Source organism: Notolepis coatsorum (assembly GCF_963971535.1).
Source record: "Notolepis coatsorum genome assembly, chromosome: 11".
Lineage (NCBI taxonomy): Eukaryota > Metazoa > Chordata > Actinopteri > Aulopiformes > Paralepididae > Notolepis > Notolepis coatsorum.
The window spans coordinates 51677569-51705426 of NC_140175.1; the positions used below are offsets into that span (position 1 = coordinate 51677569).

Sequence of the window (27858 nt, forward strand, 5' to 3'; positions counted from 1 at the left end):
TAGAGTCTTGAAGATAATCTGGTGAAATGATACACAGCATGGTACATGATACAAGGATACATAATTCAATATATTGTGGTACTATAAACACTGGTATATTGCGATTATATGTCTAAATCATGATGTTATCTATGTGATGTTATCTATGTGATATCATCTATATGATGCTATCTATGTGATGTCATCTGGATATGTGGACCCTCACCTTGGCGTCCTGGACAGCCTGGGATTCATCCACTGCGTTGCCATCATCCCTTCCAGCCTGACAGACACAATACACTACAGATTAGTCAAACAGCTTGGTACCACACAAGACAACATGGTGCAACACACAACAACATGGTACCACACAAGACAACATGGTGCAACACACAACAACATGGTACCACACAAGACAACATGGTGCAACACACAACAACATGGTACAACACACAACAACATGGTACAACACACAACAACATGGTACAACAGACAAGAACATGGTACCACACAAGACAACATGGTGCAACACACAACAGCATGGTACCACACAAGACAACATAGTGCAACACACAACAACATGGTACAACACACAAGAACATGGTACAACACACAAGAACATGGTACAACACACAACAACATGGTACATCACACAACAGCATGGTACAACACACAAGAACATGGTACAACACACAAGAACATGGTACAACACACAACAACATGGTACAACACAAGAACATGGTACAACACACAACAGCATGGTACAACACACAACAGCATGATACAACACACAAGAACATGGTACAACACACAACAGCATAGTACAACACACAAGAACATGGTACAACACACAAGAACATGGTACAACACACAACAGCATGGTACAACACACAAGAACATGGTACAACACACAAGAACATGGTACAACACACAACAGCATGGTACAACACAAAAGAACATGGTACAACACACAACAGCATGGTACAACACACAAGAACATGGTACAACACACAAGAACATGGTACAACACACAACAGCATGGTACAACACACAAGAACATGGTACAACACACAAGAACATGGTACAACACACAACAGCATGGTACAACACAAAATAACATGGTACAACACACAACAGCATGGTACAACACACAAGAACATGGTACAACACACAACAGCATGGTACAACACACAAGAACATGGTACAACACACAACAGCATGGTACAACACACAAGAACATGGTACAACACACAACAACACAGCAGCTTAGCTAAGTATCTCAGCTAAGAATGATTGTGCATTTGCCCCAAAACTGTGTTTACATCCATTGACCTGTACACATTTGTCATTTATTTAAATGATCTTTTAATCTTTTAATTCTTCATTTAGATTTTCTTTTTTGTTTCATCTAATAACTACAGTTGTATATTTTGTCAAAGTGAAGAGGAGATTCTAGAAATATATGTGGCATGATGGCCAACACATTTCTGCCAGTGAAGCAATCTAGCTCAAATTAAACAGCAAATACTTTTACAAACGGCTCTTTCCTTTTACAGAATATCTTCACACGAACATCATGAATTTCTTGTTCATAGACTATATTAATAGACTATAGTACTATGTGTAGCTCTCAGATGAAAACATATAAAATAAATGCATTTAAACATAATTTAAAATAATATAATCAAGAGGTGGGAGGTGAATAAGGCTGGGGGTATATCTAATATTAGACTCAAATGTATTATCATTGTACAGCACAAGTACAGTACAACAAAAATAAGTTAACATCTAACCAGAGTGCAAGGTAACTGTAAAGTGCATAACAATATACAATGTAATAAGGTATACCGTCATGGATCCATGCAAAGCTATGGATTTTTACAAAATGTATATTATATTTACAAATCGTAAAATTATGTATTTTTTTTTAAGTTAATAGAATAGAATAGAATAGAAATACTTTTATTATCCCGTGGGACATTTTTACACTGCAAATCACTCAACATTTAAACATTTAGACAGAACAGGTCACGAATAAGAATAATAAAACAAATCAAATCTAAAACTTGTTCCCTGCAGCAGTATGATAGAAATTGGATTGGAATATCCTTTTGAATGAAAAAAACACCATCACAATGGTTTACAAAATAAAATAAAAAAATAAAAATCTAAAAGATGTCAATCACTGTTATTTGCATTGGAAAAACCAAATACAGTCAAACTGTATTGTGATATCATATTTTCACCATATCGCCCAGCCATAGGGATAAATACATTCTGTGTACATGTTTGCTTTCCTCTGTGTAACTGGCAGTAAGAAAGGTCCTGGGCTCCTGTTATAAAGCACCGACTATACTGACTCACCGTCAGTAGAGACACCAAAACCCTCTGGAACATCCCTGACGTGTCGTCACACACATCGTCCTCCAGGTCCTTCCCATATTCTGTCACAAATCAAATTAAAGAAATAAATGAAAAACTATAATGATAAAGGATAGGACATAATGAATATCTGGTTACAATTAAGCAGCTTCCTAAATTATTTCAACAAGTTATGAGCAATAGGGATTGTTATTTCTTTATCTACATCATTTTATTGAGTTGTAATTAACACAAGGGTTCTGTGTCCTTTGATGACATCACTGGAGGACATAAACAAACGCATTAACTCTCAATAACTCAAACCAAATGAAGAGATTACTGTATGTGCAAGATAAATCCGTTTTTTGGTGAAGTGCCCCTTTAAGACTAAAATGCCATCCTTCCCCAGTCCCAAACCCTACATACAAGACAAGACGGCAACTAAATAACTGTTGATTCAAGCAATATTACAAAGAAGTGAACAAGGAGATTCTACGTCATGCAGGTGAGGCCATTCTGAGTCCTGCCAGTACAGAGGAGGCAGAACACAAGAACGTCCTGATTCACAGACGGCAGCTTGGCCTGTTATGAATAATTGATACGTGCTTTGTTTGCAGATGGAGAGTTTAATTTGATCTCTATGCAGAGTTGAGAGGATACATTGTATCAGATATCATACACAAGGGTAACAGCGGGTAATGATTGACCTTCATGGGTCGTCCTATATTTGGATTATCATATGGTCAACTTCTGCTTTACAAAGGCAGTTCCTCTGCACCTACGACCTCTTACATAGTATCAATATTGACACATTCCATGACATCATATGTTAAGTTAAGTTATTTATTTATTTTTTACCCAGGGACAGGGTTGACTTTTCTATACTAAATAAAATAATATTGAACAGGATCTTGACAAAGTAAACGATATAATTGGTCTGGCTTGATGTGGTCGAAAAACTATTGCACACCAAACGCTGCTGTCTAACTCAGCTGTCAAACAGTTCATTCACTGATTTGAAGACTCCCAAAGGGGGGGGGTGCATCTATGAGTGAATCTATGCCACGCCCCCACAGTCATCAACAGATAAGTGTCCAGGTAATATCTATTTCAAGATTAATTTAAATCATACAGGTAAGTACAATTTCATATCAATTATTAATATAATCCATAAATCAAAATATATATTTTTGTTACATGTTTCCCATCAAACTCAAATTGGGTCAATATGGCTCCAACAGTGCACATGAATCAACATCTTCAGTTTCCACGTCAATGTAAATGTGCCAGAATTAGCTAATGAGCTAGTTTTCATCTGTAGTCCCTGCCTGCCTACCATCCATGTCTTTATGGTGTGGGAGGAAACCAGAGTACCTGGAGGAAACCCACGCGAACACAGGGAGAACATGCAAACTCCACACAGAAAGGCCCCCTGCTGGGGGTGATGGTCAGATATCTTCTTAGTTACTGTCTTTAACTATGAATGAACACAACACTCTAACTTACCATCTTTAGATAATAAAGTACTCAACCTCTACTGTCATTAACTATGAATGAACACAACACTCTAACTTACCATCTTTAGATAATAAAGTACTCAACCTCTACTGTCTTTAACTATGAATGAACACAACATTAACTTACCATCTTTAGATAATAAAGTACTCAACCTCTACTGTCTTTAACTATGAATGAACACAACATTAACTTACCATCTTTAGATAATAAAGTACTCAACCTCTACAGTCTTTAACTATGAATGAACATTAACTTACCATCTTTAGACAATAAAGTACTCAACCTCTAATGTCTTAAACTACTCTATGAATGAACACAACAGTCTAACTTACCATCTTTATATAATAAAGTACTCAACCTTTACAGTATTTAACTATGAATGAACACAACACAGTTTGAAAACTTCCTCTGAGGAAAAAAAAATTGTTCTGTGGTTCTTCGTCTGAGGTACTCATCTGTAATAAAAATGAGAGAGCTACGGTACCGTTCTTATAGAATGCAGTGATGGTTTTTATTTCAGCGCTTGACCGCGAGGCCAGGATGTCGATGAGAGCGGCGTCTTCTGTCCCAGCGCCCTGAGATCACATGATAGGAGTGTGTGATGTCATCATCTGGGTCATGCATAAACCTCATACCTCAATGTCTAAGAGAGCGGCCTTGATATATATAGTATATTTAACCCTTTCAGCTATACTGTAGGACGTTACTATCTAGATTCGAATTTTATTTTAATTGAATGTTCTAAAATATGATGCAACAATGACTACCAGTCATTGAAAGATATAATTAAGATGGAATTATGTTGAAACATTCCAAAAATATACATTGGAAAGATTTAAAGGTTTGTACGTTTTGCATAACAAAGTGAGTGGTTTGTCCAAAAAGTCTAACGTCCTGAAACAAACAGACACAAATAAATAGTCGGTCATTCAGCCTTGTGTATTAGACAGACCTTCATGGCGCTCTTCAGCTCGTAGGCATCGTAGACAGGTGCCAACATCAACAGCCCCAGGATCACCTTCTGGAAGTTCCCACTAATCTCAGAGTCCAGTTCCGCAGCCAGGTCCTACACAAGGGGACAGACGGACAGACAGACAGACATGCAGATAAATAGTCAGTACATGTACTAAATTAATTTGTGACCAAAAGAGCAATATATTTACTAATACCACTAACTAAAAGGGCAGTGTATTTAGTAGTACTACCAACAAAGGGCAGTGTATTTAGTAGTACTACTAACTAAAAGGCCAGTGTACTGTATTTAGTCGTACTACTAACTAGAAGGGCAGTGTATTTAGTAGTACTACTAACTAGAAGGGCAGTGTATTTAGTCGTACTACTAACTAGAAGGGCAGTGTATTTAGTCGTACTACTAACTAGAAGGGCAGTGTATTTAGTAGTACTACTAACTAAAGGGGCAGTGTACTGCATTTAGTAGTACTACTAACTAAAAGGGCAGTGTATTTAGTCGTACTACTAACAAAAATAGCAGTGTATTTAGAGGTACTACTAACTAAAAGGGCAGTGTAAGCAGTGTATTTAGAGGTACTACTAACTAAAAGGGCAGTGTAAGCAGTGTATTTAGAGGTACTACTAACAAAAAGGGCAGTGCATTTAGTAATACTACTAACTAAAAGAGCAGTGTATTTAGTAGTACTCATTACCATCATGGTAGTGAGTAGTGACCCAAAATGCTGGGAATACCATAATACTTTTTTGGAAATACCACCGTGATACTTTTTTCTTTTTTTTATCCACTTTTTCTCCCATTTTCTATATTTTTCTCCCATCCCAATTTCGTATCATCCAATTCAACCCTCCCCTGTCACGGACGCTGTTTCTTGCCTCCCACAAGCCGGCTGCAATGTGGACTAAGTCATACATAGCACAAGTCCCCTCCGGTACTTGAGGTAACAGCAGTCGCATATTTTCACCTGCGCAGCTCGATCTCTCAGTGGCGAGGAGTAACGCGTGGGAGGCTCACGCTGCCCCGACACTTCCTGATTCTACTGCGCAGGCGCACCAACCGACCTGTAGGAGTCGCTGTCCACAACGCCCGATCCCCACCCATCAGTTTCCCACCCCCTAATACGGCCAATGTGTATTAGTACGGACGACCAGCTAAACTGAAAGCAAATGTGGAGCGCTGGGCTCGAACTGACGAGCCCAGCGTCTCCAGCATTTCGTGGCGAGCGCCTTGCCCACTACGCCACGTAGCCGCCCCTCCACCGTGATACTTCTTTATACTTTCTTTAACTACAACATTGCTCCCAGGTTTATTTTGACGTTCCAACTGTGTTGGCAAAAAATCATTTAAGTTTAAGGCTCCTTCTGACTGGAACAATCTACCTGTTCATATCCGTTCAATAACATCTTTTCACTTATTTAAAACTGCCCTTTCCTCTCACTTTGAAATTACCTGTTCATGTTTTGACTACCGTAATCATCATGTTTTGACCATTCATCATTATCACAGTTCATTGACGCAATGATAAATAATTACCGGTATGTGTTATGTGTACTGTTGTAGTTATTGTAGTTGTTACTGCTGTGTTTTCTTTGTTTGTTTTGTTTAGTTCTTTGTTTTGTTCGTCTGATTGATGTTGTCTGAACTGTCTGTAAAATATCTTGTCGTAAATGTATGATTATTTTGTAATCTCCTTGAAAACGAGATGGTTAATCTCAAGGGGTTATTCCTAATAAAGAATTTCAATATATGAGTGAGGCAACACAACAATCAGATAATATAACTCTATTGCTAAACTAGCATTTATGAAGATAAGGGAACTGTTGAAAAATAACAAAAGATGGGTGAAATATCCCTTTAATAATGTCTTTCTGTTTGGTGTCATGCCAGGTGTGTTTCCATGGAGAGTCTGTCTGAATACAGGGGAGCTGTTCTGGATGAACTAGCCTCACATAACAGCTGGCCCTCCCCATCGGGACTATGACTCACTGTTTCTGACTAGGTCTTAAAGTGACATTTCACTTTTGCTATAACATTTTCACCTCTTAGGGGAAGTCATGAGCAGTCAATTTGAGCATTAGCTGCCCTAGGAAACTGCAACAGAATCACTGACAGCATTCAGCATAACCTTTCATGAAGGATATAGCTGTTTAAAAGTACAAATATCGTTAGATAGATTTAATATAATTTGGAGAACACCAAGTAACAGGAACATCTCTATTCAAGTAGTATGATGTACTGTACTATTTCAACTAATACACTGAAATGCCTACTAAATAATCAGCAGTGTGAGGTTCCAGACAAGGAATCCTCAGTCCCAGAGTGAAAACGGTGACCTTTTCCCTTTCCATCACTTCCTCATTCCCTCATTGCACCTTTCAGATAACTTTATTGACCATCTATTATGCAGTGGTATGTCAACCTGGTAGCCATCTCACTGTGTCACAGAGTAAACATGACAGACTTCCACTTTCTGTTAATATATTGAACTAGATGATGGTGGAACAAGGGAAGCTATCATTCTAACGACATGCCTCTTTATCAGGGTTAGGATGTAAATAATGGATTACATGTAATAAACCTAAAAACCGATAACTGTAACCCATTACCACTGCTTCAGAATACTGAGTAAACAGATTACTCTTAAAATAATGATTTATACTGGCTGTAGATAACAATAATAACAGCATTCATAAAATATCTGTCAATTGGAATACATTTCATATTTTGAATATTTTAGATTCAAAGTCCAACAGTGATTAGATAATGTTACTGTGTTTGGGTAACTCAGTATAAAAACCTAACAGTAATTTCTATTGTACTCCAGTAATCAGTAATCTGTAACTGTCACCAACCAGCTCTGTGTGACCACAAACTTTGTATAGAAGTTTGCCTACGATTACAATGCTCTCTCTCTGTCTGTGTGTTTTATTGATAAAATGATTCTGGGTAAAACGAAATACATCTTAAATCAGAAATCACTGTACACTCTGTATTGCACACTCATTGTACCCTACCTGTCTTTTTGTGTTGAAGATTGGGGAAATACATATAAAACCAACCTACAAAAGATATGCACACTGCAAAAAAGAGCTACAAGGATTGTACATCATGCTGGTTATAGAGATCATACCAATTGTTTATTTGTTAAAAGTCAAACTCTGAAATTTAAAGAATTGGTTAAATTCAAAACTGCACAATTCATGCTTAAAGTAACACAAAATATAGTCCCGGGCAACATACAAGAAAATTGTCATGGGCAGAGATGGGGGTTATAATCTAAGAGGGGAATTGAATTTAAAACAACCTATTGTCTGTACTACTCTCAAAAGCAAGTGCATCTCAGTTTGTGGGTTATCCATTTGGAATGGCCTTGATGTAGCAATAAAAACAAGTACTATTGAAATGTTTAAATGCAGATATAAACAGGAATTCTTAGACATGTATAAGTTAGAGGAGCTTGAAAATAATGTGAACTAGTATTTTTGTAATTATTTATTTATATTTTGCTGTAGTGGATAGGTATATTATTGATAAGATATTGATAGATAACTTATTAGTACATATTAATATGATATTGTAAGGAAGGGGCAGGACCAGATAAGCTTTGGTTCTTTCTTTCCCTTCTCGAACAAAACCATTTGTCTTGAGCTATGTCGACAATTGCTTCCATGTCTAGGAAGATATATTTTATTTTATTTGTATTTGTATTTTATTTTATTTTTTGTTATTTCAAGTTTGTGTGTTTATGCCTATGGTTGTTCGAGATAAATAAAGATCAAATCAAGAGCAGTCGTCTGGTAATCCGGAGGTTCCCGGTTCGATTCCCACCCCTCCCGGGCAGTGTGTCGAAGTGTCCTTGAGCAAGACACTTAACCCCTAATTACTACCGATGTGCAGGCTGGCACCTTGCATGGTTGCCTCTGCCATCGGTGTGTGAATGTGTGAGTGAATGGGTAAAATGTGAGGAACAAATTGTAAAGCGCTTTGGATAAAAGCGCTATATAAATGCAGCCATTTACCATTTATATAAGTTCACACAGGAAAAGAGAAAGTGTTGTGTCCGTCTGAACTGTTGTAACATCTGTGGCTTTTTGAGTCATTTCACAAACCCTTTTTTAAATCTAGCTCTTTACAAATGTACTACTGTATATAACCGTCATTTATCTGTTTATTGGATGGACCCTTGTGTGGACTGTATTGGTATTGTATTCAGCGATTAAAGCAAACTTTTTTTTAACTGAAATGTTTTGGAAAGGTGATTGGGTTGGTCCATGTCAAATTGTATTTCATAAAAATGACCATATGTAAAATTATGAGATTTCAGCACCACTCACCACATCGCTGCTGTTTAATGCATCAAGTTGAAATACTCTAGACCAGTGGTACTCAGACGTGCAACTCAGGACCACATTGACAACATCTTTTGATGTTGAAAAAAAAGTCAACCAACGAACTAGATTCTTGTACCGGATCTCCTCTCTGGTAAACAAGAATACCCTGAAGACTCTGGCAGGAGCACTCATTCAAGGGTACTACGACTATGCTTGCACCTCATGGTACCAAAGCACCTCAAAAGGCGCTAAAAACAAGATTACAAACATCACAAAACAAACTGGTCAGACTTCTACTTGACCTTACCCCTAGAACCCACCTCACCCCTGCCCACTTTGACAACCTAGGATGGCTTAGAGTAGACGACAGAGTACAGCAACTTGCAATGGGCCTGGTCTACAAGATACACTATACGACTAATGTACATGTCAAAATACTTCCCAAAGGTCAGTGAATACCACGACCACAACACCAGAGGAAGCTCCACAAATCATGTTAAACCCAGATTCGGCTCAAAAAAGGGACTAAACACGTTTCGCAATTATGCCACATCAATGTGGAACGCCCTACTCAAAGCTGTAGAGGAATGTGAATCCCTACCCACATTCAAAACCTACATACTGTTCAGTAAAAGTAATAGATTGAAGTATTCCTATTATTAGTGGATATTAAAGTTTAAGATTGTATCACTGGTATCGCTAACAAAATCAGTATAATATCAAAAACACTGTGTAGTTTCAACAGATTTGTGATTATCAATAAGATTAAGCAGTTTTTCCATATACATTTTCTAAAAACGTGTTTATCTTTACCTTTTGAAGACAGAGGTTCTCATCTAATATCAACCAATTGCAACAATATGAAACAAGTGACTGTCTACACAGATATTATGTTATATACCGTAACTGATTCAGCATTTCACAGTGTATGAATATAGATCCTAGAGAACAGTTCTCACCTTCCCCACCATCTGTTTAAAGGCCTCTTTGATGCGCTGCCTCTGGGCAATGGTGCGGTGGGCCAGGACCTCAGCGAGAGCTGCCTCATCAGTGCCTGCAAGAATATCACAGCAGAATTATACAACATCATTGCATTGCACACATGTGTATGTATAACTTGGAAATAAAGCCAACTAACTAAGTTACATTAGTCAATGCCCAACACTTTGTGGATGATGTACTGTCATTGCCAGACCTATTCCCAGTAGCAAATCCAAATCCATTATGAAATATTTTTGCGTAAACTGAAAAAGAGATGATACGTGATCAATGTAACGTGAGCTCTGAGACTCAAGAGCTTAACGGGGCCGTTCACCCAAAGAGAGTCACCCGAGTGCCATCTATCCACCCAGATAGTTATGACCAGTTTCATGGAGGAACTGTGGAGGAACATGGAGGTTGTTGTGAGCAGTTTCATGGAGGAACTATTTTCTACCTACGTGCACCTGCCATATACATTATTATGGAGGGTGTGCACGGGTAGATGGGTGTGTCATGATTTCAGTTTTTTCAAGTGTATTTTTGGTGATTTGAGCGCCACAAACAGAGTGCCATTCAGCTCTGTTGTATTGGAGAGACGGCAAATATCTCTACCGCAGATCTCTCCCAAACCAAAACTATCTGGATGGATAGATAGCACTCCGGGTAAGGGGAACATTTCTCTTCTAAAGGTAGAACCAAAGGTAGGGAACAAAAGGGGCTTAGGTAGCTTCGTGCCAACCTCCATCAGACTGCTGAACACCTAGGTCTGGCGGAGGCCGGACTGTGGATTTTAATATATCATGCTTTAAGTACTGTAGTTTTAACGAAGCTGGTGTTTTTTTTTATAGTGGTGAGTGTATTGTGACTGTATGTTTGTCTTTTAACCACTGCACAAATGAAGTTCCGAAAGGAAAATAAAGTTATTTGAAGTTGAAGTTGAAGTTGAATCTGTAATTTGTAATATTTTTTTTATCTACTTTTTCTCCCATTTTTTCTATTTTCCTCCCATCCCAATTTCGTATCGTCCAATTCTACCCTCCCCTGTCTCGAACGCTGTTAGGCCATGCCTCCCACAAGCCGGCTGCAATGTGGACGAAGCCTTGCATCACGTGTCCCCTCCGGTACTCGAGGAAGCAGCCGTCGCATCTTTTCACCTGCACAGCGCGATCTCTCAGCGGCGGGGGTCTGCGTGGGAGGGACACGCCGCCCCCGTCGCTTCCCGATTCTGCTGCGCAGGCGCACCAACTGACCTGTAGGAGTCGCTGTCCACAACGACCGATCCCCACCCATCAGCTTCCCACCCCCTAATACTGCCAATTGTATTAGTATGAACGACCAGCCAAGCTGATAGCAATGCGGAGAGCTGGGCTCGAACCCAGCGTATCCTGCATTGGTGGCGAGCGCCTTGCCCACTACACCACCTAGCCGCCCTGTCATTTGTAATTTGAAGTTGAAGTTGAGACTGCCAACAGCAGTCTCTGGGCAAAAATGCCCCTCTTGGCATTCCACTTTGTTTAAATCTTTTTGTTTTGTGTGGTGGATTGCTATTGCTGGCCACACCTCAGGATTTGCCAAGAGAGGTCTGGAGAATAATAAGTAAGTTACTATATAGCTATAATATATGTATTTAACACTTTGGGTGCCGGAAGACATTTTTAGGCGTCCTTCCCCGCCATGCTCAAGGTGCCGAAGACGCCGTAACTCGTCTTTGATATCAATATTTCAAAAATCTGTGATCGAAATCATATTTTCTTTCCGGAGCCCTGAGATGTACTGGTGAGCTCCCATCAACTGTTTAACGGTTCGAGAGCGCCATCTGATGGCCGATCGGCAGATCGGCAAAGAGGGAGGGGCTCGCCAAACAGGAAGTGCTCATCCTATGTGCTCCGGGCACTCGCGATCGGTAGCCGGACTCCATCTCAACACACTGGATGATCAATCGCTCGCCCTAACTCAATAAACAACGGTATTTGGACGTATATAGTATTATACAACCTGGAAATGGTTCATCCGGATAAACATCCCATAATCGAAAACGGTCTACACCACGCTGATCGTCCAACGGCGCGAGGAAGATACGGTAAGATTCAGCGTTATTTTTGAACGTGTTCGATATAAACTGCTCTGATGAACATATGACCCACACTAGATGAATGATATAACGCTGCCCACGGAATTATAAACGATCCCCCGCCCATCCGGTCATCATCAGATGATACGTAGAAACTTGTAGAAGTACGTCCAATTGAAATTTTTTATATCGCGCCGATTGCCATCAAACTGTATTTCATCATCAATATAATGCATTTGGGGCTATAGATCACGTTCTGGAGAAAGCTGCAGAAAGAGATGAAAACATACTTATACATTAGACCATATTTTACTATGAATATGTGAATGAAAAAGTTTAACGTTGCTACACAATGAACAATACATATAGGACTTTGAATGTGCCATAATAATGGCAATTTAGCAATAGAATTTAAAAAGTTATAGCCCTGCAAAGAAGGGGTACTTATCCATAGACAAATAGAGCTGGCAACCTATGGTATATCATGAATTTAGCCTTAGGCAATCAAAGTGTTAATAGACTGAAATATATACAACTATCTCTCCAGACCTCTCTTGGCAGAGCTTGAGGGGTGGCCACAAGAACAACCCCTCCCACAACTCATTTGCCTAGAGATCACTGTTTGATGGCATTACAGATTCTACCTTTAACGAATTTGGGTGTTTTGCTAACTTAGAAGCTAGCGGAACCTGACCCTAATTGCCTCTACACTTCTCTAGCAGGCAGGGCCACTTCTGCTGGTTGACAAACCACTGCTGCAGTATTGTATATCACACCAGTTCCCTGCACAATTGTAGGTTCATTGAAGACAATAACATTTTCCAGCTTAGACGAGACACTCATCGTTGCATCACCTAAAGATGTATGAATGGCACTAATCTCAATGTGAACTCCTCTTTAAATAAAACAACAAAATCTTCCCAAAAGAAGAAGTCAGTCATACAAGGATTTAGACAAGCATCTTAGAATAGGCACCACTGTCACTACATACAGTAATACAAGCTAGCAGCATCATAGTGACCTTCTGGCCCTGGAGATGGAAAGAAGAAATTACCTACCTGGGTTCCATCCTAGAGGCAAATTTTTCCTGTGACAAAATGGCATCCAATGTAATAAAAAAAGTCAACCAACAAACTCGATTCTTGTACCGGATCTCCTCACTGGTAAACAAGAATACGCTGAAGACTCTGGCAGGAGCACTCATTCAAGGGTACTATGACTATGCTTGCACCTCATGGTACCAAAGCACCTCAAAGGCGCTAAAAACAAAATTACAAACATCTCAAAACAAACTGGTCAGACTACTGCTTGACCTTACTCCTAGAACCCACCTCACCCCTGCCCACTTTGACAACCTAGGATGGCTTAGAGTAGACGACAGAGTACAGCAACTTGCAATGGGCCTGGTCTACAAGATACACTACACGACCAAGGTACCCATGTACATGTCAAAATACTTCCCAAAGGTCAGTGAATACCACGATCACAACACCAGAGGGAGCTCCACAAATCATGTTAAACCCAGATTCGGCTCAAACAAGGGACTAAACACATTTAGCAATTATGCCACATCAATGTGGAACGCCCTACCCAAAGCTGTAAAGGAATGTGAATCACATTCACTACCCAAAAATACTCTCAAAGAACACCTACGGGAGACTGCAATTCGAAACTGGCCCCTGTAAATGTCCTAACACAACCCCCTCCAATGTACAGTAAATGACCAAGTATGGTTGTCAATATTCCAATGTACAGTTTTGCTTGTACAGTTGTACAGTGTCCCCCACCGCCCACCCACCCACCCAACCACCTCCGATGTAGTCCCCCCCACCCCCCCAACCCCACCCCACCTACCCAACCTCCTCCAATGTACAGTTTCTACGTCAAATGTATATACTCTCTTTTCTGGACTCTTTTCGTATCACAAACAGTACTGTATTTGCAAATCTGGTATGTCATAAATGTATAGATGTAGCAGTACTGTCTATCTGTATGTCATGTATGTCATAATATGTTATGATGAATTGGAAATGGGGGACCCTGATGTAAACAAGACGAAAGTCTTTCTCTGGTCTGCATCCCCTTAACAATTGTATGTTTTGAGCTGTACTGTACTGTACCCATTCTGCAATCTGTTAATAAAGTTTTCAATCAATCAATCAATGTTAGCTACAGAGAAGCTAGCAGCATCATAGTGACCTTCTGGCCCTGGAGATGTATTGATGTTAGCTACAGAGAAGCTAGCAGCATCATAGTGATCGTATGGCCCTGGAGATGTCTTGATGTTAGCTACAGAGAAGCTAGCAGCATCATAGTGATCGTATGGCCCTGGAGATGTCTTGATGTTAGCTACAGAGAAGCTAGCAGCATCATAGTGACCTTCTGGCCCTGGAGATGTATTGATTGATTGATTGATTGATTGAAAACTTTATTAACAGATTGTAGAATGGGTACAATACAGTACAGCTCAATACACACAATTGTTAAGGGGATGCAGACCAGAGAAAGACTTTCGTCTTGTTTACATCAGGGTCCCCCATTTTCAATTCATCAGGAATTGATGTTGATATTGATATTGATGTTAGCTACAGAGAAGCTAGCAGCATCAGTGATCGTATGGCCCTGGAGATGTCTTGATGTCAGCACACAGCTGTTAGTTAGCCCTGATGTAAAGCCATCTGTTCTTAATATCTCACACCAGTGTCAGGAGAACAGCATCAGCTGTTCATCAGAATGTGCCCAATGTTTACTTGGGTGTTAAAGGAATAGACCTCCTACAGTGTGTGTGTGTGTGTGTGTGTGTGTGTGTGTGTGTGTGTGGTTTGATTGATTGATTGAAAACTTTATTAACAGATTGCATAATGGGTATAATACAGTACGGCTCAATACAAACAATTGTTAATAGGATGCAGACCAGAAAAATACTTTTGTCTTGTTTACATCAGGGTCCCCCATTTAATTCATCAAGACATTTATGACATACAGTACTGTTTCATCAAGAACATTTATGACATACAAGACATATACACAATATACAGTACTGTTTAAGAGAAAGATATCTTCGAAGGGGAAGAAACTGTACATTGGAGGGGGTTGGGTGGGTGGGGGCAGACTTGGTTGAATGGAGGGGGAGGGCAGAGACTTGGTTGAATGGAGGGGGAGGGCAGAGACTTGAGTGAATGGAGGGGGAGGGCAGAGACTTGAGTGAATGGAGGGGGAGGGCAGAGACTTGAGTGAATGGAGGGGGAGGGCAGAGACTTGAGGGAATGGAGGGGGAGGGCAGAGACTTGAGGGAATGGAGGGGGAGGGCAGAGACTTACGCAGAGACTTTCTCATGTGTATGGTTGTCATGGCAACCACACCACTAAACAACACTAAACTATGATCCAAAACTTTCCTGGACAGCAGAGAGACGCATATAGAATATTTTTTTCCACCCATCGAGAATGAAAGAAAAGAGGTTATGTCTGCACTCACAAAAAGTTACATTTGAATTCATTATGCTGGTCATGCTGATGACCAGCTATACTGGTCTATGCTGTGTTTTCTAGCAGGGTTGTGAAAACCAAAATCGCAGATACAGAGAACTGATGCAATCCATTGATTGTACTGAACAATTTAGATTGCAGCCTTTAGTTTAGTTTTACTCACAATAATAATTTACAAACTTTTTCAGCAGCAGTCAATGAAGGGCTGTCCTCAGTGTCTTCTCTGCATTCCTCTTATTGACTGTTGCTGCACAAATTATTTTTTAATAAAATAATTACGTTTTGTGAGTGCAGACCTAGTCTAATTTGATTAGGTTATACTAGGGGTGTAGCAATATCTGTAACATGTTACATCGCAATACTAAAATGTTTGAAGCATTGGCTAGTAGCCACTAAGGCGCTTGCTAGCAGTGAGTAGTACAGAAGACTAGTAGCCACTAAGGCGCTTGCTAGCAGTGAGTAGTACAGAAGACTAGTAGCCACTAAGGCGCTTGCTAGCAGTGAGTAGTACAGAAGACTAGTAGCCACCAAGGCGCTCGCTAGCAGTGAGTAGTACAGAAGACTAGTAGCCACTAAGGCGCTCGCTAGCAGTGAGTAGTACAGAAGACTAGTAGCCACTAAGACGCTCGCTAGCAGTGAGTAGTACAGAAGACTAGTAGCCACTAAGGCGCTCGCTAGCAGTGAGTAGTACAGAAGACTAGTAGCCACTAAGGCGCTCGCTAGCAGTGAGTAGTACAGAAGACTAGTAGCCACCAAGGCGCTCGCTAGCAGTGAGTAGTACAGAAGACTAGTAGCCACCAAGGCGCTTGCTAGCAGTGAGTAGTACAGAAGACTAGTAGCCACCAAGGCGCTCGCTAGCAGTGAGTAGTACAGAAGACTAGTAGCCACCAAGGCACTCGCTAGCAGTGAGTAGTACAGAAGACTAGTAGCCACCAAGGCGCTCGCTAGCAGTGAGTCGTACAGAAGACTAGTAGCCACCAAGGCGCTCGCTAGCAGTGAGTAGTACAGAAGACTAGTAGCCACCAAGGCGCTCGCCAGCAGTGAGTAGTACAGAAGACTAGTAGCCACCAAGGCGCTCGCCAGCAGTGAGTAGTACAAAAGACATCAACATTTTATGAAGAGATGGTCGCACTCAGAAATATATTATTCACTGGATTTAATTGTTCATCCGTCACAAAAGGTTTTCGGCCATCCGTACAGTACATTAGTACAGAAGTCAAGTCAACGAACTGACCTACGGATGCTAATGTTAATGCTAGTTAGCAATGAAGGTGCAAGCAACCAAACAACAAGCTGCACATTGATCCAGACAGGGCTTTTATTGGGGTGATCTCTACGTTTTATTTTCTTTGAGCCGATAACCACTGTGGTCATGTGCAAGTAACGTTATAGTATTCAGTCGGAGGTGTTTGCGTGTGGAATCTTTAAAAAAAAATGTATAATTTCTTTTAGCAACGGAATTAACAGTGCTCAGTTTCATATCACTATAAAGAGAATATCTCTCAACCACATCTCTCTCTCTATATCTCTATATCTCTCTGCCAGTCACTTCCTCCAGCCCAAGTCTCTCTTGCAGTTTGAAAGTTATGACAATCCAGCCAGATCAATATAAAGTATTAGCTAAACTACAATTAACAATGCAACGATGTGTGCTGCCTTAGCCATATAATATGATAATACAATAGCATAAAATAATAAGACTGTTTTCTCTGAGATAGACCGCAGTCCATTATATCCATTATATTTGTATTTGTATATCTATAGCACCTTTAACACTTTGAATGCCCATAACGAATATTCTCGGGTTTACCCCCCCGCGGATTGAATGCCCATAACGAGAATATTTGTTTTTTCTCTTTTTTTTTTATTAGCGATCTGAATTCATATTTCATCAACCAAGTCTACCGTTGGTAAATCAGCCACCCCAGGCGCTCAGGTGTGAAAAAAGCGCCCCCTATCGTCTCCCAGATGGTAATTCACCCTTTTGGATTGGACTCAATGAAAATGCATGGGGGAAAAAAACCCGATCAGCTTCATGCTGGACCCTCAGCACAGCGTGTATACGCTGTTTTACAGTATACGCGTGGGATCAATAAAAGGATCGATTTTTGGAATGGTCGATCAGGAATTGGAATAATCCATTTGGATACCATCTGATCTCAGGTAAGGAATCTATTTTACCAGTCTTAGGATAATCAGAAATTTTTTCACGGAGATATAAGCTTTCCCCCTATATGTGATATGGCTGTTTTGACTGTGCGAGTGATCAGGAAATAAGAGAATCGATTTACAGCTTGCGGCACCAGCGTGCATACGTACACATATACTATCGATAATCGAGCGTTTATTTGAAAACGATTCATAAATAGGCCGAACAATGACAACGTTCTAGAATATTACAGTACATCAGCGTTTATCAGGGATTCTTTTTTCTTCTTCTTGAAAACGAGGGCTTTTCAAAATGCTATAAAACGGAAATGAACCGATAAAAAAACAATCCGCTTCGACAATGTTGACTGGAAATGGGTCATTGATAATACGACGGGCAGATTAGACACATAGCCATAATTTAAAACATAGATTAGGCGATATTAACGTTAACATTGAAGTGGTTGCTGGGCATTCAAGGGGGTAGAAAGGAAAACACAGCCGGCTCTGAAAGTGTGAATGCAGATATGGGTTTATATACCAAGTTTTAGGCGGTCCCATCCAGTTTGTGTCTGGTCACTAACTATACTATCTCCACTCACCTGCTCCCTTCATGGCTTCTCTCAGCTTTGTCGCATCCTTGTCGGCGTCGAACCCTGCTGCCTCGGTCACAGTGCCACGTTTACCAGTCTGATCACAGAAACATCACAACATTATACTATTCCTGATCACAGAAACATCACTTAGCATCACAACATTATACCATTCCTGATCACAGAAAGATAACTTAGCATCACAACATTATACCATTCCTGATCACAGTAGAGAAACAAACTAGGAGCTAGGCAGTAGAGATTAACTAGGAGCTAGGCAGTCAAACTGTGCATGTATCTGCCTGTATGTGATGTACTTTCATTAGATGTTTTGAAAGATTGCTTACGTTTCCTTCCTGAAATGCAGAATACTTGTTGGAGACTTACCGCTGCCATGGTGATGAGAAGTACGTGTTCAAGCTCGGGAGGAGGAATCTAAGAGAAAATGACAACTACAGTAAGTCACACAATTTTCTGTCAGAAGCCCAACTGCTAAATTACAATCTGTAATATACCTAAGTAGTATAATGTGTATAATGCACTGTGCATATATACTGTTGTAAGTAGTTCATGATACTAGTTAAGCCATAACATAACTGTGATACAACTGTGAGGCCAAAGATGTATGTAGGCCAAGAAGTATGGCAATGTAATTACGGTCTCTAGGTTATTGTGAAAGCAGCTTGCCTTGATAAAATAGACAAAGACAAAATAATTTTGTTAAATGTAGCTTGTTTACTCCATAAAATGTTTCCTGTTGGCTACCCAGTGACTCTCACACTTGAACAGTCTAAACGTTCAAAAACAAGTAAGAGTTATTATGATACTAGTTGGTAAGGGAAGGGACAATATATTGAAATTCAATATACCGTGATACAAAAACCTGATAATACGTATCGTGGGGTAGAAAAACGTATAGGCGATATGATTTTATTCTGCCATAGTAGTGATCCCAAATTAAGATGACTTCCACTTTCTTTTTTTAAGTTCTCCATTGCCTATTCCGGTTTGCACAGCTGGGGGTGCAATCCCCATTCTGTATGCAATTATACTGGTCTCTGGTCAGGTTACAACGTCAACTCCTTCAAGAATGGCAGCAGGCCCTATTGTAACGCCTGACGAACCTGAGACGGTGAGTGCTGCATCCACACAGAAATGAACAGTGGGGCAGCACTTTAGCTTTCCCGTGAAAGTATAGCAGTTGTATCAAATCATGAACCCCCGTATTCGTCAGACCGGCGATACATCATCCATCACTGAGTTTTGATCGCCACGCCTCACGCACGTTTTGAGGGGGAAAACACCTCAGGGATAAACGGGGATTAGACTGTGTTTGTGTTCATAAACTACAACTTTAGGACAGAACACAGGGGATATAAATCATTACCTCTTCATTTTAGGTCACTTGGAGATTCATAAGCGTAATATTAAATGTCCAGGTATCCTGCAGCTGCAGCTGATGAAAATGGATCAAACCAAACTTTTCATAATGCCGTGAACGCTCAGTGGTCGTCAGTGTTGGAAAGTAATTGCTTGACTTAACATGATGCACTAACACAAACAAACTTTTCACACAATGGAAGCGCTCCGTTCAACGGTGGTGAATAGGATGTGTTCGATTCGATGCATCGATTTTAATATGTTAGAATCGATTATAATCGAAATTAATTGAAAAAAGAAAATAGAAAATTATTTGGTGTGTATTGTTTTTATTGACCTATAGTCCATTCATGCTGAGTGAATCAGTTCCCCCAGCCACATTTGTGTATTCAAATTTTTTTGGGGATAATTTTTTTTTATCGTTACAATTACACCCCTAGTATTTAATCATATCGTCGTGAGATAAGCATATCTTTCCATCCCTACTATGGCATGGTAATGACCGGTATTGTATTTCAAAACTGGTATTATGACAAGTAGCTATTCAGGAGCATTCATCCATTAGACACCCATGCCTCACACTCCAAAACCCCAGGAGGATTGGACTGCATAAAGCATCAGGTTGAGGAGAAGGAAACATGCTGACAGGTAAAAACGTGACTCTGATTATCCTCTCATTAATATTGAAGTGGAGGTTATTCTCTCAAAGAGGGTTTCCCTGACATCATAGCCTCTCTGGTGCTCCCCCTAATGGGCGAGGTCAACTCAGAGCGAATCTCATTAAGCTGCACCATGCAACACACACCTGTAATTAAATCCACTGAGAGGAGAGGAGCAAAGAGGACAGGAGAGGTGTGGAGAGAGTACAAGAGGGGCGGGGGGAGGATGGGTGGAGGAGAGGAACAGAGAGGAGCAGAGGGGAGGTATGGAGAGTACAGGAGGGGTGGGGGGAGGATGAGTGGAGGAGAGGAACAGAGAGGAACAGAGGGGAGGTATGGAGAGTACAGGAGGGGCGGGGGGAGGATGACTGGAGGAGAGGAACAGAGAGGAGCAGAGGGGAGGTATGGAGAGTACAGGAGGGGTGGGGGGAGGATGAGTAGAGAGGAACAGAGAGGAGCAGAGGGGAGGTATGGCGAGTACAGGAGGGGCGGGGGGAGGATGAGTGGAGGAGAGGAACAGAGAGGAGGTGTGGAGAGTACAGGAGGGGCAGGGGGAGGATGAGTGGAGGAGAGGAACAGAGAGGAGCAGAGAGGAGGTGTGGAGAGTATAGGAGGGGCAGGGGGAGGATGAGTGGAGGAGAGGAACAGAGAGGAGCAGAGAGGAGGTATGGAGAGAACAGGAGGGGCGGGGGGAGGATGAGTGGAGGAGAGGAACAGAGAGGAGGTGTGGAGAGAACAGGAGGGGTGGGGGGAGGATGAGTGGAGGAGAGGAACAGAGAGGAGGTGTGGAGAGTACAGGGGGGGCGGGGGGAGGATGAGTGGAGGAGAGGAACAGAGAGGAGCAGAGAGGAGGTGTGGAGAGTACAGGGGGGGCGGGGGGAGGATGGGTGGAGGAGAGGAACAGAGAGGAGCAGAGGAGAGTATAGGAGGGGCGGGGGGAGGATGAGTGGAGGAGAGGAACAGAGAGGAGCAGAGAGGAGGTGTGGAGAGTACAGGGGGGGCGGGGGGAGGATGGGTGGAGGAGAGGAACAGAGAGGAGCAGAGGAGAGTATAGGAGGGGCGGGGGGAGGATGAGTGGAGGAGAGGAACAGAGAGGAGGTGTGGAGAGAACAGGAGGGGCGGGGGGACGATGGGTGGAGGAGAGGAACAGAGAGGAGGTATGGAGAGAACAGGAGGGGTGGGGGGAGGATGAGTGGAGGAGAGGAACAGAGGAGGTGTGGAGAGAACAGGAGGGGCGGGGGGAGGATGAGTGGAGGAGAGGAACAGAGAGGAGCAGAGGGGAGGTATGGAGAGTACAGGAGGGGCGGGGGGAGGATGAGTGGAGGAGAGGAACAGAGAGGAGGTATGGAGAGTACAGGAGGGGCGGGGGGAGGATGAGTGGAGGAGAGGAGGTATGGAGAGAACAGGAGGGGCGGGGGGGAGGATGAGTGGAGGAGAGGAACAGAGAGGTGTGGAGAGAACAGGAGGGGCGGGGAGAGGATGAGTGGAGGAGAGGAACAGAGAGGAGGTGTGGAGAGAACAGGAGGGGCGGGGGGAGGATGAGTGGAGGAGAGGAACAGAGGAGGTGTGGAGAGAACAGGAGGGGTGAGAGAGGATGAGTGGAGGAGAGGAACAGAGAGGAGGTATGGAGAGAACAGGAGGGGTGAGAGAGGATTAGTAGAGGAGAGGAACAGAGGAGCAGAAGGGAGGTGTGGAGAGTACAGGAGGGGTGTGTGGAGAGGAAAGTAAGTATGGATAGAGGAGAGGGGTGAGGAGAGGAGATAAGAGGAGAGGAATAAATAAAATGAGTTGGGGCAATCGTTTTTTTTTTAGCTTTATTTTTTTTAGCATTTATCGCTTTTCTGGTCAAGCATGACCGACAGAAACAGGTTGAAATGGGATGTAGAGCAGGGGAAAACATTCTGAGAAATGACGGCGGGTCCGGGAATCGAACTCACGTCCCCCAGATCCGTGACGAGCACGGTTTTCCCAGACGCAGAAATAGCGCCGAGATATGCAGTGAGCTACGGGAGCTCCCGGCAATCGGTTTTTATGTTGGCTCTTACATAACTTCCTCCCAGAAATAATCTCAATACATCATCTAAATTCAGTTAGGAAACAAATGCTGAAGGCCTTCACTTTTAATTCACGAGTTTCAGCTTTTAGTTATCAACTGACAGCAAACAGGATGATGATCGGTTTATGAAATGATGTTTAGTTTAGTTTAGTTTATTTAATGAAGGCTGATATTGGCATGTGTATGACAGGGTGGCATCAGCCCAAGATCAAGTTGGCCGATTCACCCTGCGGGAGGCACCGGCCTGAGATCTGGTTGGTTGATCCAGCAGCCCGAGGCCGTCGCGGCCCATGTTGGCTGCCGCACCCTGAGGGTAGCGCCAGCCCGAGGCTGTTGAAGCTCATGTAGTGCTGGCACGCCCCAAAAGGGGGTCTGAACCCGTGGTCGTGAGTGGGGGTCCGTGGTCACCAACCAAGGTGCATGTGGCAACCTGCGGCCATGGAAGTGACACAAGTTGTAAAAGGGAGTATGTACAAGATATATACATCATCTAGCTTTGTTATGCGACATGTGAATTATCAAAATTATCTCCAATCGTGTTTTTTGGGGTCATAGGCAGGACATTAAACTAAATGTTTGTCAACCAGCCACAGTGGTAGGTGGCTTCAGAATATAATTTCATGTCACTTTTACATTTATTAACAGCCAAAGTAGTTTTAAGTAGGTACATGTAAATAAGAGGACGGAGCTCCCCACAGACTGCGACAGGGGTTTCTGTTCAAACGGATCACTACTGGATGAACACAGATTATTTTTAGTAAAACAGAAATACCATTCAATGTATTTGCTGGGAAACAAAATCGTCTCAAAAGTGACAGTGCGCTTCTGGCATTTCTCTATTCCAGTGCTCGGAGGCAATACATCCTCAATACATTAACCTCTCAAAGCTATTCTAAAAGGAGTTGCTGGTGGGGGGGGGATCAGAGGCCCCACAATACGATACTATCACCATATGTATTGCGGTGTATTCCTTTTTTTTCTTCTTTTTTTTTACAATGTCCCCAACAGGAAACTTTGTTAACATTGTGATTGTGAAGGACGGGTGTGGTGCACTTACAACAGAAGACAAAATAAGAGCAACATGGCACAATAATCGTTTTATCTCGATTATCTTGTTTTCATGAATGTGGGAAGCCAAAAGCCATAATTTAAATTGAAACTTGATTAATTGCCCAGCCCTAGCTGGACCACACATATCAAGCAGCATATCAAGGGGGGCATATAAATTGCACATCAAGTGGCTAAAAGCCGCCAACAAGGAAAATGCTGATGTACAGTAAGGGCTGCCATATCGCTGGGATGTCGCTAGCTAGCTGACGTTAGTTGGTTGCAGGTACGTTACTGGCGTTAGTGTTGCCCAAGACAGGACTGTAAATAGCTAGAAAGCATCCACATTACAGCTGGCTACGTTGCATTGTGGACTCCTCACATGACCCACCGACATCACGGCAGCTTTATGGAAATCCATTGAAATATTATTATATATATTTAACACTTTGATTGCCTAAGGTTAAATTCATGATATACCATCCGTTGCCAGCTCTATTTAACATGGAGAAGTTCCCCTTCTTTGCAGGGCTATAACTTTTTAAATTATATTGCTAGATTGCCATTATTAGGGCCCATTCAAGGTCCTATATGTATTGTTCATGGTGTAGCAACATTAAACTTTTTCATTCACATATTCATACTAAAATATGGTCTAAAGTATAAGTATGTTTTCATCTCTTTCTGCAGCTTTCTCCAGAACGTGATTTATAGCCCCAAATGCATTATATTGTTTGGTAGGAATCTGTGCGAGATAAAAAATTTCAATTGGACGTACTTCTAGAAGTTTCTACGTATCATCTGATGATGACCGGATGGGCGGGGGATCGTTTATAATTCCGTGGGCAGCGTTAGATGATTCATCCAGAGTGGGTCATATGTTCATCAGAGCAGTTAGTAAAGAACACGTTAGAATATAACGCTGAATCTTACCGTGGCTTCCTCGCGCCGCTGGCAGATGAGCGTGGAACAGATTTTTTTTCTATTATGGGATGTAGAAATACCCGATCTATTTCCAGGTTGTATAATAGTATATACGTCCAAATCATGTTGTTTTTTCGAGTTATTTCCACCGATCGATGTTCACTGTGTGAAGACGGAGTCTCTCTAGCATTAGCGGGTGCCCGGAGCCCATATGGAGTGAGTCCTACCGGGTTAAAGGTTGACATCCGGTTTCGATCTGCCGATCGGCCACCAGATGGCGCTCTTGAACCGCTAGAGGATTGAGAGGAGATCAGAACTGTGTGTCAAGGGCTCCGGATGGAAAATATGATTCCGATCACAGATTTTTGAAATATTGATATCAAAGACGAGTTCCGGCGTCCGCGGCAACTTGAGCATGGCGGGGAATGACGAGTTCCGGCGTTTTCGGCAGTTAAAGTGTTAATATGGAAATAGTATTTCCATTGAAATGTAGGCTAACTGAGAGGAGAATGTGCCCTCAGGTGTAAGGAATCAAGTAATTCATTCAACCTTTATTTCATCTTCATTAATGCTTAGACGTGTGTCTGGGGCACAGAAGTTAAAAGCTGATTTCCCAAGTTCAGTGCAAACTCTTGGGATGTGAAGTGTAAGCCATGAGTCGGAAGGAGTATGGTGGAGGATCTCAGATGCCAGTATGTATCACGTATCTCTGCCAGCCCAGAGAGGACCACCTACAGTAACCTTGTTGTACAGGATACAGTGATACATCTGAGGGCGGAATGATAATTATACAGAACATCACCATAACCCAAAACGGACAGGAAAATCACATCAACAGTCCCTCTCCTCCTGCTATGCATAGGACTATGTTTCTGTTTCTGTACAAGATGCCAATGTTCTGCCTCGGTTTACTAACAAGATTATCTACATGAAAATGAAAAGTAAATTTTTCATCAAACCAGACCCTGTCAATGCATATATTATTTAAGACTATTAAAATAAACGTCTCTAGACATAATATTCTATGACTCTTAATTAATGGCTCTATAGGAGTCAAGGACATTAACTTTATTTTATTTGTGTTTAAGATACATTATGGCAAATAAATGCACCTTGCAGAACGCCAAAGGAACATTGCAAATTTCCAATGGCTATTCGTACAGAATCGGCATAAAACTAAAAGTACAGCATTTGTTTCATTACAAGAGTTGAAACAATGCACGTGACTAGGGACATAAGTGGAAGTGTGAGTGAATGAATGAACGGGCGAGTGAGTGAGTTAGTGACATTGCCAGTCTGGTTAAAAACGGCTGTATTGTTTCAAACAGTGGTCATAAATGTAGCCTATTGAAAACAAGTCATAAGTTTACAAGCTGTGACTGTGACAATTAGGTCTATAAGTTATCGCCTCATATTTCAAGATGCGTTTAGGAGCCTATGAAAACGGGAAAACATGTACAAAGTGATAAAAAGCCATTCGGGAGTATTGTCAGTACTAAACTGGCATGCAACGTGTGTCAGAGGGCAACACCCTTCAAGACGTGGAGCAATAGCGCCATCAGGTTGATAAAATCTTTCCAACCAATAACACATCTATAACGTTAACGATAACGGCTCTTAAAAGAACAAATAGTTCGATCTTACCTTCCTATGTGACAGACGGGTGTGGAGGAACCTCACGGTGTAAAGCAAGTGGCGAGAAGACCAGGAAACTGAGGTTATAACGACAGACAGACGTCCCACCCCTTTGCAAATGTACTGTCGGTGGTCCAGCCTCTCACGCGCGCGTAACTAGCGGGAGCGAGCTAAGAGGCTCGCGCTGCTGCGGTATTTTTTTCCGTAGCCGCATTTTGCGGAGACGCTCTCTGATTGGCCAATTACTGACGCTCTCTGATTGGCCCCTGACATGTGCGCCCAATCGCGTGACGAGCTGTGTTCTATATATACGCCTATGGGCTGTGTCTTTGCCCATTTCCGGGTCTAATTGATTGATTGATTGAAAAGTTTATTAACAGATTGCAGAATGGGTACAGTACAGTACAGCTCAATACATATAATTGTTAAGGGGATGCAGACCAGAGAAAGACTTTCGTCTTGTTTACATCAGGGTCCCCCATTTTCAATTCATCATAACATATATGACATACACGACATACAGATAGACAGTACTGCTACATCTATACATTTATGACATACCAGATTTGCAAATACAGTACTGTTTGTGATACAAAAAGAGTCCAGCTTAACATAACGAAAGGTTATCCTATAACCTAGTTAAATGAATACTGGCAGAGCGTCTCGCTCTTGCCATTATGAGATAACTTATCTCCTAGCACCTACTGTGCTCATGAACAAACAATTTGCACCCATGCATGTGACCAGGCCACGCCCCGGCGTCCTCCTATAAGACGCCGGACATGGTCATACTCTACCTTCCTCTGGAAAAAAGTTTCCCTAATTGAAAACCCAACCAAGGGACCTCAGGGCGTTTAGAGTGAGACGCTCTGCCAGTATTCATATAACTAGGTTATAGGATAACCTTTCGTTACATTATCATACTGTCATCGCGTCTCGCTCTTGCCATTATGAGATATGGGGCAGAGCAGACGCGTGACTCGACAAGTGTACCCCCTGAGGGCCCATAAGCCCTACTACCAGGTGGGAGGAGAGTCCCGTCCACCCGCCCGTCCTAGCGAAGGGGGGGAGGCAGTCAACTCAACCAAAGTGTGAAAAAAAGGGAACCAGAAACCCCTAAAAGCGCACAGTACAGGCGGGACCATGTGTGACACATCACCCCGTGGCGGCGTGGCACACACCCACACACCCCTGCTAACCCACCGACTGGCGGGATGCAGGGGAGGTCCCAGACCTCAGAACCGCCTGGGAGACAGAACCCCCAGTCATGTCCATGAGGTAAAACTTAACGAAGGGACCCGGGGAGGACCAGGAGGCCGCAGCACAGATGTCCTCCACCGAGGCCCCCCCTAACAAGGCAGCAGAGGCCGCCACTCCACGAGTGGAGTGCGCCCTGACACCCCCAGGGGGGACCTGTCCAGCCAACGTGTAGCAAAGGGCAATGCCCTCGCACAACCAATGTGACAGGCGCTGCTTGGACAGTGTCTTACCAGCGCGAGGGCCACCGTAACAAACAAATAGTTGATCGGCAGCCCTGAGATCCTGTGTCCGACTAAGGTAAACCCCCAAAGCACGGACAGGACACGACAGATGAAGGCTCGCCTCTAACCCACTAGCGTGAGGAGGCGGATGAAACGCCTGAATCACAATATCCCTGGGCAAAAAGAGCTCCGGATATTCTTTGGCACGAAGACTGGATTAGGCCTCAGAGTCGTAC

The 27858-nt window shown here is 42.3% G+C and overlaps 1 protein-coding gene across 1 annotated transcript in view; it reads right to left on the reverse strand.

Moving 5' to 3' along the window:
* Positions 1 to 26275, reverse strand: part of anxa4 (annexin A4) — a 34289-nt gene extending 8014 nt beyond the window's left edge. The window contains exons 1-8 of the mRNA XM_084324309.1: positions 26151 to 26275; positions 18828 to 18875; positions 18450 to 18537; positions 10119 to 10213; positions 4811 to 4924; positions 4343 to 4433; positions 2344 to 2423; positions 206 to 262 (exon numbers count right to left, since the gene is read on the reverse strand). Coding sequence (XP_084180435.1) covers positions 206 to 262; positions 2344 to 2423; positions 4343 to 4433; positions 4811 to 4924; positions 10119 to 10213; positions 18450 to 18537; positions 18828 to 18836 — 534 coding nt within the window. The 5' untranslated portion in view covers positions 18837 to 18875; positions 26151 to 26275. The remainder of the gene's footprint in view (positions 1 to 205; positions 263 to 2343; positions 2424 to 4342; positions 4434 to 4810; positions 4925 to 10118; positions 10214 to 18449; positions 18538 to 18827; positions 18876 to 26150) is intronic.
* Between the last annotated feature and the right edge of the window lie 1583 nt (positions 26276 to 27858).